Raw genomic sequence first — 19096 nt, forward strand, 5'->3', positions numbered from 1 at the left:
GCAGACTGGACAGGAACAAAGACCAAATGGTTTCTCTGGCTTGATCTTATAAAGCCCCTCCTCCGGCCATGCGGCCTGTGGGCAGTCACAAGACCCAAAATGGAGTCCATAGTCACATGGGCCAATCCTGGTGACTCCTCCGGTGTGCCTGGGGTCCATAGTCACATGGGACAGTCCTGATGTTTCATCAGGTAGGCTGCCTGCAATGGAGTCCAGTCACGTAAACAGGTTCTGGTGACTCAGTGGTGATGCTGGCTTCTCCCTCAGGGCCCCTTGCACCTGGGAATGCCTTAGTGGGTCATTATGCAGGCCATTGTTCTGCGGCCATCCTGTCTGGGGTGTTGCCCAGGCAGAACACTTTGAAATACAGATATCTCAAATACATCTATAACTTCCATTTCAAATATTACACATGAACATAAGTATTATTATCTTACTTAGCACATTATAACCTTCCTAACAGTACCTGACATGGCATATCCCACACGGATGGTTATGATTCTGCCATACTGAGGTCACCCAATATACTAAATGCCCCCCCACTCAAGCCAGTCCGCATGACAGAAATATTCCACTCAGTTCTAGTAGTGTAAAGCCAATGCATACAGCTGATATCGTATTCAAAGGATCTCACTCTAGACTTGATTATGCCTGAGTTTTAAACAAGAAGGATTTCCCCATTGAATATCAGGGAGATAGTCAGAGCAGTTGAAGAAGACTAGAGGTAGCCTCTCTCCAAAGGCCATCTGTCACAGGGTAGCTGGTCCCTGTGCAGAGACTAAGCCCAGCTCCTCTGGACCGGTGAGACCACTCAAGCTACTTAAAAAGAGCTGGGCTACATCTGGGCCTATAAAGGCCTGCTGGTGGGCAGCTGGAGGAAGGAAGGACTGAGATAAGCTGAGCCCTGGGGAGGTAAAGCCACAATGGCATAGAGTTAGGTCCTGTGGTGGGTCTCTGGTGCAAGGGGCCAGAGGCCCAGGGAAGTAACCCTGTGGCTGCTGCTCCATAGCTGGAGTGCCAGAGACCCTGGGAGACTCTGGGAGGGGTGGCCCTGATGCCAAGGACAGAGTATTTTCTGTATGTTTGTTAACCTCTATTAAGAGAATAAACCTCTTTGACTGAGACTGGGTGTGGCAGCACAAGCTCTGGAGCTGGGGAGAAGTGTAGCCCAATGATACCATCAAACACCGCTTCCGAACACACTGGATATGCAACTGCCGGGCTACGCAGGGTGCCCCTCCCCCAAAGGTTGAACCTGCTGATTCTGCAGTGCTTCAAGCCCCCGCTGACTCAGAACTAGGGACTGTGTTAAGTCTTAACCTTTGATCCCAGTGCGGCAGTGTGTTAGATGCTTCACAGGACTTAGCACCAAAGTCATTTTCAAGAAAGTCCAGTTTTTAACACTGTCCTGATTGTGCATTCCCCCTCAGGGAAATGTCCTTCCTGGGCAAATATAACAGTCACTGAAGTCAGTTCAGCAAACAGAGTCTAAAAAGTGCTAGAAACAGTAGTAATACCTCTTCCTTTAGTTGAAGTCTCCTTTTGTTGTTTTTTGGGCTGCGTACCAGTATTCTGATAGCCTTTTTTACTGCAGGCAGACAGTAAGATTGACAGCTGCAGTAATTTTTCCTACTGTAACTCTTTCCTAAACTTGAATAACTGTTCCTCTTAAAACATATCCTATTTTAGTTTGTTACATTCTTATATGTGGTTTTCTATTTGCCTGTGCTAAACTGCCTTTTCATCTACTAATCCAAAGCCATCTGAATTAGATGTCATTTTTCATCATTTGCTATATGCCGCTCTTTCAGTTTTGGTGTTAAGTGGCAGATTCTGAGATCTTTGATTTTGCATGCCCCTTATTCTTATATTATATAAACAAGGGAGGGGCTAAAAATGAACTCTGGGGATATCTCACTTTTATTATTGTACCAACTAAAGAGGCTGCCATTCAAAGCAATTTACAATAAATTACGAAAAGTAAAAGAAACTTTGCCAGTGATAGAGTTTTGTAAATCACATTTTAGGCAGAACTGGAGCTCTGTTAAAATGACATGAAATTTTTTTTTTTTTATTGGCTGGGGGACAGCCCTTATAGAAACAAAGAAAGTGCTTTGTTTCAAAGTAGGATTAACTAGAAAGACTGTCAACTGATCTCTGGAGGCAAAATGGGCTAAGGCTTTAAACAGTATTTACAAATATGAGAACTAGAGAAAGACCTATATTTATAACAGAAAGAATTATCCTGGCATTAGAGAGGAGAAGGAATATGAATATAACAAATAAAACTAAAGAAATCCATGGCATTTCTTTCCAACACAGCTAAACTGGGATCTTCACCAGACCTCTGAACTGTAAAGACTTCCTCATGCTGAAAAGTCCAAATTTTGCTTTCAGTGATAAACTGATAATCCTTCCCCTCAGATGATATATATAAATACTGATGGCAGTACCTATACAATAATGACCAAGAAGAACCACTTATCAAGACTGAGCAATATTTCACTATCAAAGGAAGCAGAATGGCAATTTTCTTGTCCTTTTGCTGTCCTTGCAGAGAGTTTGCCTTGTTAATTACCTAGGGATTTATATGCTGAGATCCCTATGATCAGAGATTCTAGTTGATACATATTTATTTGCAAAAATCTTTATATGATAAAACAGCTATCCTCAGAGGGGCTTAAAAGTATAAAGGCTTGTTATGGATGTCCCTTTATTGGAATTCAGTGAATAAAAATGTTTCTAGCCAAATGGCATCCCAAATGTCTCCATTCCCAAATAAACAAGCCAGCTTTTGACCACAAGACCAGCTTCTCTAGGATGGGAGAATTGTGAAAGCTAGTTAATCAGTTTGTCTCCCTTGTAGGGGACTTCAGGAAAGGTGTTTTGTGGTTTGTGTCTGATAGAAAACAAGCAGCTGGCCTCTGCATTAACCAGCAGGTTGAAAGGAGTCCACTTTTGACATGCATCATAATCCCAGATGTTGGCTACTGACTTCCAGCACTGGTAATTTAGGGAGCAACATACACAAACAACATACAAAAAGCAAACAAAAACAGACCCATCTATCTATTGAGTTTTAATATTGAATTCTATATTTTACATATAAGAAGATTTTCTGAACATCATCAGAAGTAGTACATAGCAAAATTGGAGTGAACAGAATGGTCTAATTTCATCCTGGGAGTTATATTGGCCTCTTACTATTCTTCCTTTCCTTCCTTTGCACTGAGATAGTTTGTTGTTGAGCCTTTAATATTGGCTCTGTATTACATTATTACTACCTAATACAAGATGTTGATATTTGCCTGGTTGTTGCTCTGCTAATGTTAAATTTCTTGAACACAGTGTTAAACAAAACTGCCAAAAACATTCCATGAGGCTGACTTTAAAGTGATTTGAAAATAAATACCCGTTCTTAAGCAGCTTTTGAAACAGATACACTTATAATTGAATTTGGCTTTCAAGTCATTTGTATCCACACTAGAATATTTAATCATTTCAGTTAACAAACTTCTAAACAGTTCTACCCTTGTGAGGCAACCGCAAAGTGTGACACAACTGGGGATAGATGAGGATGAGCAGGCTGCAGCCACCACAGAGAAGAGGACCAGAAGGAATTCCACGTAGGTAGAAGTTTCCAATCAATATCAGGTCCTCAATAGGGAAATTGTGGAAGATACCTCTAAAGATCCAGCTGGTCAAAGGGAATGGAGAAATGTATGGGACACACTGTGGATGTCAGCTTGACCCAACCTGTAAGAAAATCAAGCCTGTGCACAAAGAGTTCTTCAACCATCCAAGAAAGATATATGATCCTTCTTGGGGATTCAATACTCAGAAGAACTGAAGGAGTATTCTGCAAGGGACAGGACAAGAATTATTAATAGTGACAAACTAAATAAACTGAGCCCCTTGAGTCTAACAACTGAGAAGGGGTGATTTGATTATAAACTATACATATGAGTCTATATATCACTTCAAGGGCCGCTGATACCATCACCGTTAATTCCTTTGTGGGACAAAACCGCTCAGCTTAAACAAACAAGCAGCTCAAGAGGAGGAACGGTTTTTAATTATGTAGACTGAATTCAGAAAAAAACAATAAAATCTTTGTTTTACTCATGTGATTAATATTTACATTAGTTGGCAACTGAATGTGAACATATATGAATTAATACTAATGAAGTAAATCTATACGGTTCCTCGGATCTAACAGCAATAATTTTATTAACAAGTTATGATGAAACATGCAACACACATCACTCAGTAGGCCAGATTCTACTCCAGTAGACCAATTCAGCTGCAGTGAATCGACTGTAGTTGTGTAACAACTCTTATCACAGTTTCTGCTCAGGACCCTTAGCATGAAGCACAGACTTCTAAACTAGTGCCAAAAGATTAATTCCACAAGCTGACAGTAACAGTAGGCTGTTATCCTTGATGAAATCAATAGGGGAAAATACAGTCCCAACTTGTTACTATTGCATCAGTATATTTTATAATTCTAAACAAATAGAGCAAACTGAATTGGACTCAGTGTCTTTAAGCTGATGACAATGTAAGTTAACTGAAAGGACTCTGTTAAAGATGTGATATTACAATAGAATAAATGTTGATATCTTTTGCAGCATGTAATGATGTTAGGTGTCATATGCATTATTATTTCCTAGTTTGGAGATTTAAGAGAAACTGTAATGTGCAAACTTTGTTAAAAAACCCAACTTTTTACAATGAATATTTCTCTCTGCTCAAGTATTGAATCATTTTGGCTAATTTACTCCAGCTTGCTTTTCTTCATTACCTGTAGCAAACTAATTATAGATTCTAAATAGATCAGAGAGTACTTAATTTTAAAAAAGGTAGTAGGTTTAACACATCATTATAGTTATTGAAATTTATCCAGAAGTTGCTTGTATTGTTCAACTTTATAAGCTTTGAAAGCAACAGTTTTCTTGATGCTGATTTTGCATTACGTTTTCTAATTTTTTGATTTTGCATGATGTTGTTTCTTCTTTAAAAAAAAAATTCAAGCAGACATCCACTATTAGGCTGAAATATTAATATTAATAGGTTCTACAATGAATTTTCTCCTTTAATGTGGACCTCTTAATTTATTAATACAAAAATATATTTTAAAGTAACAGAAACAAACAGAAGTGTTTCAACCTGAAGTCTGAAAATTTTGAACTCTTGCTGTTCTGGCCAGATAACACAGCACAAACAGAACATCACACACGATACATCATACAACGATGTGAAACCCTGGCTCTCTGCAAAAACAAAATGATGTGTTCAGAAAGCAGAGTCCAGTTTTACAAAATATGTGTTAGGGATCTGAATTTCTGTATCTTTTGCAGCCATAATGATGCATATTCATACTTAAGGCCAAATTTATACTAGTGCATACACAAATACCTATATTTGTATGACATTCAGATTAAGCGGGATCCCCGCTGAAGATTCCTTAAGAATCTTTTATGTCGTGACCAAAGCTGCTAAAAAGTAAGCCTGAACACCGCAAGTCCACTATGTATGGAACTTCCATGGCTACGTATATATGTCAATACAAAAACCCCATGGCACCAAGCCTCTGAGCCTAGCTCCATTGACTTGGGCTCACAGGGGTCAGGCTGTGTAGGGATAAAAATCAGACTTAGGCTGGAGCCTGGGCTCTGGGACCCACCCCCTTCATGGGATTTCAAAGCCCAGACTCTAGCCCAAGCCTGAAGAGCTACACTGCAATTTTTAGCCCCCTAGCCTGAACCCTGCAAGCTCTTGGGCCAGTCCTGGGTCTTTTATTGCAGTGTAGACATGACCCATGAGTTCAACGGGAGATTCATGTACGGCAGCATTGCAGAACCAGAACGCTGCTTGGTACACCTTAGAAATGTGCTTTTATATGCCAACATAGTAACCATTCTTTTAGTGCATAGTCTGCTGTGTTCAAGCAGCTGTTATGTCTTCAGATGAAGGGCTCATTTATGAGCACTGCTGTGCAACTGCATGAATGAACAGGGTGGGGGCTCACAGGAAGCCCTTTTACACCAAGGCAAGGCTTCGCCATCACCAGAGCCTGCCCTCCCATCCAGATGGGCAAGGAGTAGATGGATCTGGTCCACACACTGAAGCTGGTGCCAAGGGAAAAGCGATCTGTACAAGGAATAGACTGGCACATATGACTTCTCCCTTTGAGCAAGGGAGAAGAGGGAACTAGACTATGAACCCGAGTTACCATCTGATCTGCCCCTTAATCAGGTTGGGTTATAAGGTTTTCACAGGAAAACATTCTTTTTTTGCTCATGAATCTCTTTCTCCTACCCATAGAAGATAAAAATGAGGCAAAGTTACCGCAGTCCAGCTCTCACAATTTATATCTAATTTTCCTTAACAGAAACCAAAAAATTAAATGATTAGGGGCATATATGTCAGTTAGGGCGGGGGTTCAGCTGTGTTCATCAACCTATTTTGCTCAGTGTCCTGTAACTGAGGGAAAATCATCTCCTCTGCCTGCACATACCCCAAAACTAAGCTACTAATCTTTTCTTTATGAAGTGTGTTCTTTCAGAGAGGAAAAGGAAAGCAACACAATCTACTGCATTTTATTGTTTGTACACTTTCCATTTATAAAATGTGTATCAGAAATGCTCTAGGACCATTTACAAAAATAACAAAAACACATTGTAAAACAAATCTGAAAGAGCAGTTACTAATTATTGTTATTACTAAATTTATACAATAATAATGGGATCCTATTCAAATCTCTACACACTCCCGCAATAAATCACAAAAACAAACTTGGATCATTCACAGAACAGCAAATTCCTTTCCCTCCCACACATCTGATTTCTCTCAAAGGCCCAATCCTGCCCTAGCTGCATAAATAGATGTGCCTAGCAGCACCTTCTGAAGATCAATAGATATGAGCTGTTCAGAAGTTCCACAGTTGAGAACCCCTCACTGAGAGCACTCCACTGCCAAATGGCAATAAAAAAAAAAATCTCCCGCACCAGGAAATCATAGAAGATCAAGAGATTCAGGCTCCGTTGGTGTAAGCTGGGGGAAGCAAATTCCAGAGGTACGGGCCCTCCGCTCAGAATATCTTGTACTAAACTAGGCATTGTCAACCAATACCCCAGCTAATTTCAGCTTCCAAGTTATGACCCCAAGACACAGGCAAGTCTCTGACATACAGAGAACTCAACCAAGACAATAATTCCAGGATTTCAATTTTATGGAAAAGAAAGAGTAGATGTATATTTTGTTATATTCTCATGGTCAATGAGGAAATTACCAATGCAGGATATGGTACATGGCTACTGTCCCGCATTTCAGGAAAAATGATGGACTGTTGCAGGTTTGGCATTGCAACAGAAAGCCAATTTAAGAATTAGATCAATACCCAGCAGATCTAATCAAGGGTGGACACGATAGCACATTGTTAGATGTTTGTTTAAACTCCCCCATCTAGTTTGTTTAAACTCTTCCAAAAAATTGTAAAACTCTAGTAATTTCTTACAGAGCAGCAAAGAGGTACATATTTACTAGATGAGTATTTTTCAGCACCTCCATTCTGTAAATCAATGTGCTTGGAATTCTTTACAAACACAGCCATTTTACAAAGAATTATCTCAGATCAAACCTACTGAGACACAGGACGTTCAGCTCATCATTGGCATGAATGGAAAAGTAGAAATTTTTCAGTTGTATAAGGTAAATTTGTTTAATTTTCTGGGTAAAAACATTTTGAAAAATGGCTTATAGGCTGATTCTGTGGAGCCACAGAATATTCTGTGGGAAAATATTACAAACAGTTCAATAGAATAAAGGGCTTTGAGAAATTATGTGACTAAAAAGGGACTGTAAATAGACAAAGATCTGGCCCTTTGTTTTTGAACAAATAATACAAGACAACGTTCCAGCTATATGTTTTAATAATTTCAGCCAGGTATCAGTCTTATAAAAGATCTCAGATTTGCAATAAATTATTGTCAAATATGTTACCTAGATCATTGCCCCTGTTACACAAAGCACAGATTTTAAACCAAACTGTTATTTCTTAACATTTAGTTTTCTGCCGACCTGAAAGCTTTTTCACTTTTTTGCTGGTAGGAGAATTCTGGGTACACGGGTCAGAATTGATCTCATTTTACAAGTTTTCAATTTGAAAAATGATAAAATTTGACAGATTGCAAGTCCTGAACTGCTTTCTCACACACACATAATAGAGGGCCTTAAATATTGACTAATTTTATTTGCCTATGTTAAAAAAGATCAATTACTTTTTTTTTTTAAATGACAATTTGGCGTTCCACAAAGAACAAAGACAGAGCTATATTCCACGGGGAACATAAAATTCTGTATATCTACCTTCTTGTTTAGATGCAGCAATCAGATTGCAAAGCTGGTGTAACTGCGAGTGGGGCTTCAGCCTCAGTGCTTGTCTACATGGAGACTTAGGGTATATCTACACTGCAATTAAAAACCTGCAACTGGCCTGTGCCAGCTGATTCAGGCTCGCGGGGCTCAGACTATGGGGCTGTTTAACCGCAAGGTGGGAGAGTCCCAGAGCTCAGGCTGCAGCCCAAGTCCAAATCTCTAAACCACAATTAAACAACCCTCTAGCCCAAGTGTCCAAGTCAGCTAACACAGGCCAGCCATGGGTGTCTAATTGCAGTGTAGACATACCCAGAGAATGCAGCAAGCTGGGGTGTAAATCCACAGGGCGCTAGATTGACGCACACTAACTGGCCATGTGGATCCTGCTACCATGCATCAAATGTTCTGTATTGTGGTTTGTCCTGCTACGAAAACATTTTGAACAACACTAGGACAAAGCACACTATGGAATTTTTAGTGCAAGGTAGCAGCGTTCACCTGGCCATTTAATACACACCAGGCTAGTGTGTTGTTAATTCATACCCTGGCTTGCCACACACAAGTCTCCATGTAGACAAGCCCTATGGTACACGTCAGTCTTTTGTTTTACTACTTAACCTCGTTAACAAAGATAAACACTCCAGTCTTTACTGTATCTTTTTATTTTGTTATAGTTAAAAAAATCCATTTTGTTACATAAGCAGCAGAGAAAAAAACCCTGATGTCTCAGAATCTGGCTAAAAGAATCTCTCTTATATCTGAGCCTCTTCAATAAATATGTCTTTCCATACCAGCCTTGTAGGTCATCTCCAGTTTCTAGAGACTTTTGTTTCAACATTTTTGGGATATTTTTTCCAACTTAACTGCCTTCCTTTAAGAAACAAAGATGTCATCCCCACTGACAACAGATTCAAAAATATCTGAGCCAGCACATACCTTTGAGACAAACATTTCCTGCATTCATGGGAGACAAATACCTTCAAATTCTAGTTCCTGTGACAAGGTAACCTCTAAAAACACAAGTTAAAATCAATGGCTGTAAATTAATACACTGCCTGTATTCCTCTTGGTCTCATAAGTACTGAATGAATACCAATGTACATATTTTAATTACCCCCAAACTGTTTTTATATGTCACCAAGAGTGCCTCAACATAGGAAAACCTGTAAACATTTTTCAGAACTGCCACAGCTGGTTACCAACAATTTTAGCTACCGTGTAGATCTGGTGGAGGTGGTTTTACTATCATGTCCTCCAACTAACTGAGTTTAACTGCTGTTACTACAGGTCACCTTGTCACAGCACCAAGAATACAAAGGCGTTTGACTCCCCTAAATACAGGAAAAGCATGTTTTAAAGGAATCTGAAGAGGTTTCTCTTGGTCAGTAGTCCCTACCATTTTGCTCAGAGGAGGGAGTGATAAACATAGGCACTGGACATATAGTACAACTTATACAGGTGCTGAAAAACACCAAGCAATTAGATATTTTTCTTGAGTAGACAGGACCAGGTGTCTGGTGCTGAAATTTTGAACATCTTCATACTTTTTGCTTGGGGGTTTTGTGTTTCAGTTTTGTGATGTCTGTAACCTTAAAGAGAATGTAATATGGTCTGATGTTCATGGGCCTGTGAATTCAGTTTAGAAAAAGAAGAATCTGTGACAACACAGTGGTAGAAAAGGCAACTCAGTATAACAGACACAATTACAACAGTTTAAAACAAACAACAAAAAACAACCATGAGCCTGTAAGAAACAGGAGAAACCTTCTGAGCTACTACTCACATGTGCTACCAGCCTCAATACATGCCCAAAAGGGGATTAGGAAGAGCTCCTGCACCAGGGGCCTTAAAGGTACAGTATACAAATTCATTACAATGCCTCACTCTAAAATGGTATTTCAGCAGAATTCTTGTGTAACATATTAATGGGGAAAACACACTGAGGCAGGGTCTTTCTCCTTCAATTCTGAATAAATTGTACAAAGTAGCGTTAATAGAAACCAAGCCATTTTTTAAAGTGTCTCACTTCACTTTGGAGCATTGTGGTACATAAATGCTATGCCATTTTTTAAAGAACAATACTATTATAGATCATGTGACTGAGTGAGTTTCAAAATGAGACTCTTACCAAAGTATATTTCAGTAGCTTAATGTGCAAATCAGTGTACTAGATTGCACACTACGTTAAGTTTCTACAAGAGTATTTCAAGACTTGATACACCTGTGCTATGATGAGTAGCCCATTTCTGTGCCAGAATTTCTCTTGTAAAGCAGAAGTTATTTCAAATTAGCAAGAAATACAGCAAATATAAAAACAGCTGGGAGAGGGCCTTTTGCCTATTCCTGGGATCCTTGAAAGTACACTGGTTCTTTAAGAGCTCGCTCTCTTTACAGTTCTCTTTCTCTCTCACACACACACACCCTTCAAAAATAAGGGGACAATAGGAAAATGGACAAAAGGACAACAAAGAAAAGAAATAGGAAGGGAGTGAAAGGAAAAGGCAGAGAAGGGAAAGGGAAGTGACATCTTGTTCTCTTACCCTTTTGGCTCCGAGCACCCACCCCCAAATCTCTATGCTGTAAACCTCTTGCACTTGGTAGCAAGATTCCAGAGGGTCTATTTTTTCTCTAGTTTACAGAGAATGTGAGAAGGGGAACCCACTTAGGATGGTGGGGTTTATCCTAGCAGTCTCACCCCAGTCCTCATGGAATGTCAGGTCCTGGTCCTTGGGCAGCTTCCCAACAGTTTGCTGCTGATGTAAGATAGTTTTTAGCCTCTCTGGCAGCCACCTCTTCTGCCCGGGCTATAGCCTCTTAGCCCAACTGTTGCTGGTCAACCTATTAGCCTCAGCTAGGGAGGTAGCTACTCTGCCCCTTGACCACTTAATGACTGTGGCAGAGTGAGGTTTATACAGCTCCTCACAACTGCCTATGGCTAAGAACAGAAACAAATTATTACTGATAAGGGTGGGATTCTCAAAGTCGGTCAGTGTTCAAGCACAGGAAAACAAATTTTTCCACGTCCATTTTCACAAGCCAATGCAGAGGGTCACTCTTAGGAATGTAGCAAAAAGTCCATAATACCAACAAGAAACATAATACCAATAATACTAATAACATAATACCAAAAAGAAACAGCAGCCCCGCGGCACTCTGACTGAATGTAGCACCAACAGATGATATTGCTCATGCTGCTACTTCATATATTTTTCATTAGATGCATGTTCTCTCTTTATAATATACAGATCTAGTAGAATGTGCATTCATGTGTATTAATGTCTCAGAGGGAGCCTTACCTGGTTTTAAATAAGTTTCTTTGATAGCCAGTTTGACCCATTTAGAAATAAAGGGTTTTGATGCTTTACCACCTTTGATTCTGTTGCCAAAGAAAACATACAGAGCAGCAGAACATCTGAATGTTTATGTTTTGATCAAGTGGCATTTGATTATCCTTCTAACAGCCATGGCAATTAGTGTCAAGGGAAGATTTTAAAGAAAAAGGAAGGAAATATTTATCTTTAAAAATGAACAGCACAGTTTTGAATATTGTGTGGAATATTTTGTATTAAAATGGGGGAAAAGTTCTTTAACAGATATGGTTTCAAATTCAGTGGCAGACATAACTGTAATTAAGAATGCAACTTTGTACGCAAAGAAACACACAGAAAGATCTGAGAGCCTTGAAAAGGAGGGTCCAGTTAGGATTTCAGATCTAAATTTAGTGCCCATTTAGCTACTAAATAGACTGATGGTTGAAGGTGACAACAGCGTTGAAGGATTACATCATGTGAGCATGTTAGACTAGAATAGATTGTTCTTCTATCTAAATATGGAGTTTCTATCTAAATATGGAGTACATGTAGGGTGACCAGATAGAAAGTGTGAAAAATCGGGACATGGGAAGGGGAAGGCACCTATATAAGAAATATGTATATCGGGACTGAATATTGGGACTGTCCCTATAAAATCAGGACATCTGGTCATCCTAAATACACGTCTTCCAAATTCAGCCAGGCAAACCAATTGGCAGAAAGTGTCCCCAAGAATACAAAAGGTGAATCCTTAGTTACATCCTTTCCTGTAGGAAAGTCTTTTGGCTAAAAGGTTTCTTTTTCCCTGGACAAATACACATAGTTCTGTGTATTTTGGTGTAAACTGCTAGTGATGGTTTTGTTTTTTTTTTAATTATTTTTTGTGTCTGGCATTTTTTATATGTAGTACTAATAATATACATGATAAAATCAAAAATAGTCGAAGGAATACAGCAATATGTAACAAAACAGAAATATAGCATATATCCACCTCAAAGGGAGAGAAAGTTCAACTTCAACATGGTGGAAAGTTAGTCTGAAATAGCATGACTGTCTTTGACCTTTAAGACATGCTGCAAAGACCATCTATTTTCACGTACTTTCAGCAAACGAGAAATGTGCTGAGGGCAGGGCTAGTACATGGAGGTGGACGTGTGGGGCCAAGTACTGCTTGGGGCTCATTGTTGGTTTTGGTTGGTTACTTTCTGGTTTACAGGGGAGCAGAGACTGAGAGTTTCATTTTTGTTTGTATGATTCCATTTGTAATATATTTGAAAATCAAGTAGAACCTTGAATATGCTTTTCTTCCTTTTCCCGTCATTATATATTGAAAGCAAAATACATTATTTTTTCCCCAATTGTGGCTCTCTGTGTTAATAAATTAGTGAAGGCAGGTACAGAACAAGGGCATAATTTTAAATGCAATAGATTCAGCTCACCCTCTTTTCCAAATCCTGATTTGGGTTGGGGGCAGGGGAACAGAAGTTGGTGAGCCTTGTATAAAAGATAGGGCAGATATGCAGCTGTTTCAATTTCTTGATGCCTTATTTGAGATATTTTAATATACTTATTATAGAGAAAGGATCCTTGATCTATAGATCAGCCATTTTGCAGAAAGAGTACCAGGGACTGCTGATTAAAGGCTACCTACAGGTGCTCCATAATCTCTTAAAAGAGCTCTTCATTCTTTAATCCACAATATACCCTTATCAGCAACCTCCCTTACAACTCGGAAACAAATAATTTTGGTTAATTTTGGTAAATGCTGGAATTACATAATTTGTTTCTGAGATGGTAGAAAACATTAACTGAAGGAATGAAACAATGAGAATTTGAAAGTACAGAGATTCAGATACAGCAGAATGGCAGAGCAGGCTCTTGCAAGGATTTATTAGCTTATCAGTCCTCTACCTATAAAGATGATGGATATGACTTTCAAAATTGTGTGCCTAAAGCTAGTCTTCTAAGTCCACATTAGAGGGGTGCTTTGTGCCAGCACTTTGGAAAATCAGGCCAGATGAGTCTGGACATCCCTTGAAATTTCAGAAGAGCGGAGTCTGAAATCCCTGATCCAGTGCCTATACTATACCATATTATTCTATACTGTCCTAAAGCTTTGAGCATCAGGGCACTGATAATCAGGAAACTATAAGCAACTTCATCAGCTGTGTCCACTATCCTGTTGTGATTTTGTGGTGTGGACAATCTTGCTGTAATGACAAAAATTCAGAGGCTCTGTAGCACCAGAACTTTAACTCCTGATGACCATAAGAATGGCCATACTGGGTCAGACCAATGTCCATCTAGCCCAGTGTCCTGTCTTCTGACAGTGGCCAGTGCCAAGTGCTTCAGAGGCCATGAATAGAACATGTAATCATCAAGTGATCCATTCCGTCAGCCACTCCCAGTTTCTAGCAAACAGCAATCCCTGCCTATCCTGGCTAATAGCCATTGCGCTGGACATATCCCCCATGAACTTATCTAGTTCTTTTTTGAACTCCGTTATAATCTTGGCCTTTCATAACATCATGAACCTTGCACTAATGCCACACAAAGAAGTGACCTTGTCAAAAACATCTGCTATAACAATGTTACGTTGCTTTGACCATAAAGAACTGAATGACAACTTAGCATTGATATTACCTCGTTGGGAACTTTCTGAGCACCAACTAACCTGTTTTGTATCATACAGTTGTACCAAAACCACCCACCTGGCAACAAATCCCTACCTTCACTATCAGAAACCATGGATCATACTATCCAGTCATCCCATCCACATTGTGAGTTTAGCGAGATGCTTCAACACCTCAAAGTGCTGGTGTGTCAAAGGCAATCACCTCTATGCACTGAAGCAAGGGTCTGTTTGTCTCTTGTGGTCTTTCAGACTCCAGTTTTCTGCAGGAGAACTGAATTTGGACTGGGTGTGTGGTGATTCGTAAGTTTCTGCCTTCCAAGAATTCACCATCAGAGCACAAAGGAGAGAGTCTGTGTTGGAACGTTAGAGTATGGAAATTCCACATTTTCTCTTTTTGTTTTATTTTTCCTCCTGAGAGTTCCATCGTAATGTTGACCAAGCAGGATGGTAGCAGGGCTGCTTGCAAACAGAACAGACGAGGCACTACAGACACTATAAACACAATCCTTTGGAGAACCACGTAATCATGTGGACACCAAGAGTAAAGAGAGACAGAAGCAAATGGAATAAATCCAAATTGAAGGGAAGAAACTGAAAAGTGCACCAGAACTGGTAAGGCAGAAAGAGGAGGGCTGGAAGAATTGCTAATAACTGAAGAGTTTGATGGGAAAACAGGCTGCTCCATATAGTCCAGATGTACCCACACCTGCAGATGAAAGGAGAATCTTATTGACCTCTGGGATTGATGGAGATCTAAGCCTAAAAGAATGCAAGTTTTCTAACTGACAGACTAATTGTGGCAAATTATCCATTATATTTTAAAAGTGTGACCGGAGAGAGTTACCTCTGCCCCTAATTTCATAATTATATGTTCTAATTCATGGAGGGGAGAGGTTGGGTGTGAATCTGCTCTAAGCAGGGGAAAAATCAATTCACATCAGAGACAGTAGGTCATATATTCCTAGGGTTTACTGAATGGGCCGTCAAGGGCAATGAATGCAGCCATTAAAATACAATAGCACAGCTATCATCAAAGCCATTCAATTGACACTTGTTTCCAGCTTTTTCCTGGACCTGGAAGAAAGGTTTTGGAGCAGAGAGAAATGAACCTCCAGGAGATGCAAATGTCTCCTGAGACAAAGGGTTGATTATAGCCTAAAAGACAACTCAGGTACAAGTTCAGACTTTGATTCATTCACAAGCACAGACACAGGGACTGTGAATAACTTTCTAAAAGGTGTTATGGATTGTTGATAGGAAGTCAGGAGTTTGCTCTCCAGAAAAGGTGTTACTTTATAATTTTTATTGTTCTGTAACTTAAATTGATACTGCCTTATGTAGTTAATTTTGTGGCAAAGTTTAAATCTACACATGTTAAAACAACCATTTATTTTGTTTTAAATCTCTCTCACTCTACTTTTTAATAAATTCTTGTTTTATAAAGACGACAGCTATTTGGGTGGGACATTCATGGAGTTTTGCCTCTGACAGGAAAAAAATAGTGCTAGTAAGAAACACAGTTCTGAAACCTGGAGTACCCTACTCTTGTCTTGGTTCAAGGGCATAGAAGAAAAACACGAAGAGGGGAGAAATCAAGAGCTAACAGAGAAAAGTGGAGGAAATCCTACAGGTAACGCTAATTTAACATGCTACTTAGTACCTAAATACCACAATTATTGGCACTCCATAAATAAACTGAGAGCTAAATTAGATGTATTTACAAATATAGTGAACTATCAAATGTCAAAGGGTCATCTGAATATTCATTTTGAATATGACAAATAGAATTGGTCAAGTAATGTGTTGTGAATAATGTATCTAGTGAATTTTAACATCTTTGCATGTTTTCATCATTCAACCTGCTCTACAAATGGTTGAATAAAGTTCTGCTGAATATTTATTGGATTATTTTTACTATCAATCATTCAATAATTTATTCAAAAATACATTTTTGACCAGCTCTAAAGAATAATGACACATTGATAGTGAATACTGACCAAATCTCATAGAAATTATCTGAAAAGCAGATAGAAGTTTAAGTGCCTTGTGCCAGTTTCTGCTTGGCTCTGAGGGGCTGGAATGCAGAGTGCTCCCAATGGAACCTTCCCTCCACCTGTGCAGGCATAAGAGCCAGGCAGGAACCCAGATGGTGGGCTCTGGGGAGTGCAGGGAAAAATGCTGCTTTCCTGCTCCCCCACAAGGGAGAACAGGGTGCTCTAAATTGGGCAGAAAGGTGTCAGGTGCCAGTCATCTGTAGAGAAGCAAGCTGCACCCCAAAAAGAGGTGTAATTTTGGGCTCAGTGCATGTCTGCTCAAGAGCTTCAGAGGACACGCTGCCTTTGTGAGGTCAAATGCCTCCCTGTAGTCTCTCTTCAGGTGGTGCAGCTCTGCGCTGTCCCTTACTATGACAAGACCTTATTGATTGTGCATTTTGAATCAGATTCCCTGGTTTGTTAAGACCTCTGATGCTACATAAGCAGCATAGAGTGGTCTAGCTGGAGAAATTGTTCTTGTACAGCTGAAAGCCCACTGACTCAAAGCTAATGGAAAAAGCTCCATCACCTCTCCTGCACTAGATGTCTTCCCAAAGTCAAAGGAGGGAGTGGGTGGACCAGAGGCATTCTGGAGATAGGAGAAGGGAGGGTGCATGGTGGACTGGAGCTCTGCTCTTCACCAGTGTAATGTCCATAATTGACATTATGCCAGCACCAGAAGTTACAGCAGGTCCCCTGCTGCTCCAATTTCTGCTGAGGCCAGAGGCTGAGGATCAAGAAGCTACAAACTGTTTCCTGTGGCCATCACTCTCCACCACAGTCAAGAGAGAATCACGGCCATTCCATTTCCATATGAATATATCTGGAAGAAAACCATGGTTCAAAACAGATTCAATCGGTTCAGAGAAGCCACAAATCGGTAAACTGCTTCTTTTAATTAATGGTCACACAAGGCCTGGGTTCCTCAAAAGAACAAGTCACTACACAGAAAAACCCACCTCCCAAAGCACCAACTGCTCCCTTTTTGTAGAAAGAGGTTCTGAAGGAGTGGAAAATTGCAACACTCCTCCTCCCCTGCAGCACAGAGGCATAATAAATTGTTACATGGCACACCATGTGTCCCATGTGAAAACCATGGGGAGTGGGTACAGCATCACGTTATTGGAAAATAAAAGCATGGAAAGCAGTGTTATAAATCTGTGCAGCCAACCAGAACAGTAATAAATAGCTGAACATGGAATTCACACTAGGATTGAATCACTTTGTTAGCTTTTTGACTCTTAACACATCAAATTCGAGCTGCTTTTCTTCATCCTGCAGGCCCTCCTCCACAATATGGTCTCACTACGTCTCTGCTCTCATTTCCTCAGACTCACGCAATGGCTCCTTGTTAGACCCAAGCACTACTCCATTTGCCCTAACCCCAACTCTCAGCTTCACACCTTCATTCAGTTACGTTGTCTGCCCAAGCTCCTCTGTCTTTTTCTTCAACATTTCTCTTTAAAATTAAATTACCTCCTTTAATATTTCCCATTCCTAGTGCCCCTCACCAAGAATCTCTCTACACTCTTCTTTTGTTAAACTGTGCTTTCTTCTGGTCCTTTTTACCCTCATTCCTGCAAACCATTCCATGTCAGCAGGCACCTGTGCCCACACAGCTTGAGTGACTTCAACTGGGCTCAACGCAGGTGCAAGGATTGCCCATGTAGAGCTCATTATAAAATCAGGGTCCTAGACTGTGAACCCCTTTGGAGAAGTGATTATTTCTCACTCTATATTTGCGAAGAGCAGTTTAAACAACAACACTGTAAAATACATAACTATATCACATCAAAGTAAGGGTGGAGAAGAAAGCATCTCTTCAACCTCAACTCTGTAGTTCCCAGCTTAATACATGTTTTTATAACATTTTTAAACAGGTGGAAAATAAATCTATTCCCAACTTCAGCTGCAACATGTTTCCATTTAATTTCAAGTACAAATTCCTGTAAAGAAGGATTTTATAAGGGAAAATACCAATAGACCCTGACACAAAATGATAACACAGGACATAGGACTAAGAGCGATAAAAACTTCAGATATGTTAAGAAAGCATAATCACATTCAGCATTTATGGGATTTATAAGAGAGTTGCTCCACTCCAGCAAGTGAAAAGCTACATATGTATTGGAGGGTGCAGAATGAATAACCTATTAAGTAAGCACTGAATATCAGAGTTGTTTACATTCATTGTGCACTATTGTATCTCCTTACCAGAACTGCTACAGTAGGATGGTTCCACAAGTTTGCCAGTCTTATCATAACAGGCAATAGCTTGGAGTCGCACACCTTCTCCACATTGTTTGGTCTCTCCCTGGAATCTTGTTCCTAATTGCAGCTCTGTTTTTCCTTCTGCAATAATGCAATCTGACCAATTTCCATGGGGCTGGGTGATAAACGTTTCACAGGGACATGCTTCTGTTTCAACTTGAGGATACACTACTGTATTCTGGCATTTGTCTCGTTTCCTGCTTCTCCCTGTTCCAACCAAAGAAATCTGCTTGTTAGCGTAACATCTGCTGCTTTTGATAACAATGTGTCATATTATTTAGACTTGCAGGAGTTTAATACATTAAAACCAAAACAATCTGAAATGTTAATATAGAGGAATATTTCAAAAGCCTCTATTACTTGTTGTCAGTGCTTTAGAGTGCCAAAACAAAGTAGCTATCTCCCGGGGCAACCAGGGAACTTACAGGAAGAAATATTGTGTGTTGCTGGCTAGGGCACTGAGCTGT

The 19096-nt window shown here is 39.8% G+C and overlaps 1 protein-coding gene across 1 annotated transcript in view; it reads right to left on the reverse strand.

The window, feature by feature from the left end:
- The window catches only part of THSD7B (thrombospondin type 1 domain containing 7B), a 461283-nt gene that overhangs the window by 109749 nt on the left and 332438 nt on the right, over positions 1-19096 (reverse strand). The window contains exon 16 of the mRNA XM_067549515.1: positions 18573-18836. Coding sequence (XP_067405616.1) covers positions 18573-18836 — 264 coding nt within the window. The remainder of the gene's footprint in view (positions 1-18572; positions 18837-19096) is intronic.

Source organism: Emydura macquarii, unplaced genomic scaffold, assembly GCF_026122565.2.
Source record: "Emydura macquarii macquarii isolate MOO-44397 ecotype Brisbane River unplaced genomic scaffold, CSIRO-AGI_Emac_v2 contig_1253, whole genome shotgun sequence".
NCBI lineage: Eukaryota > Metazoa > Chordata > Testudines > Chelidae > Emydura > Emydura macquarii.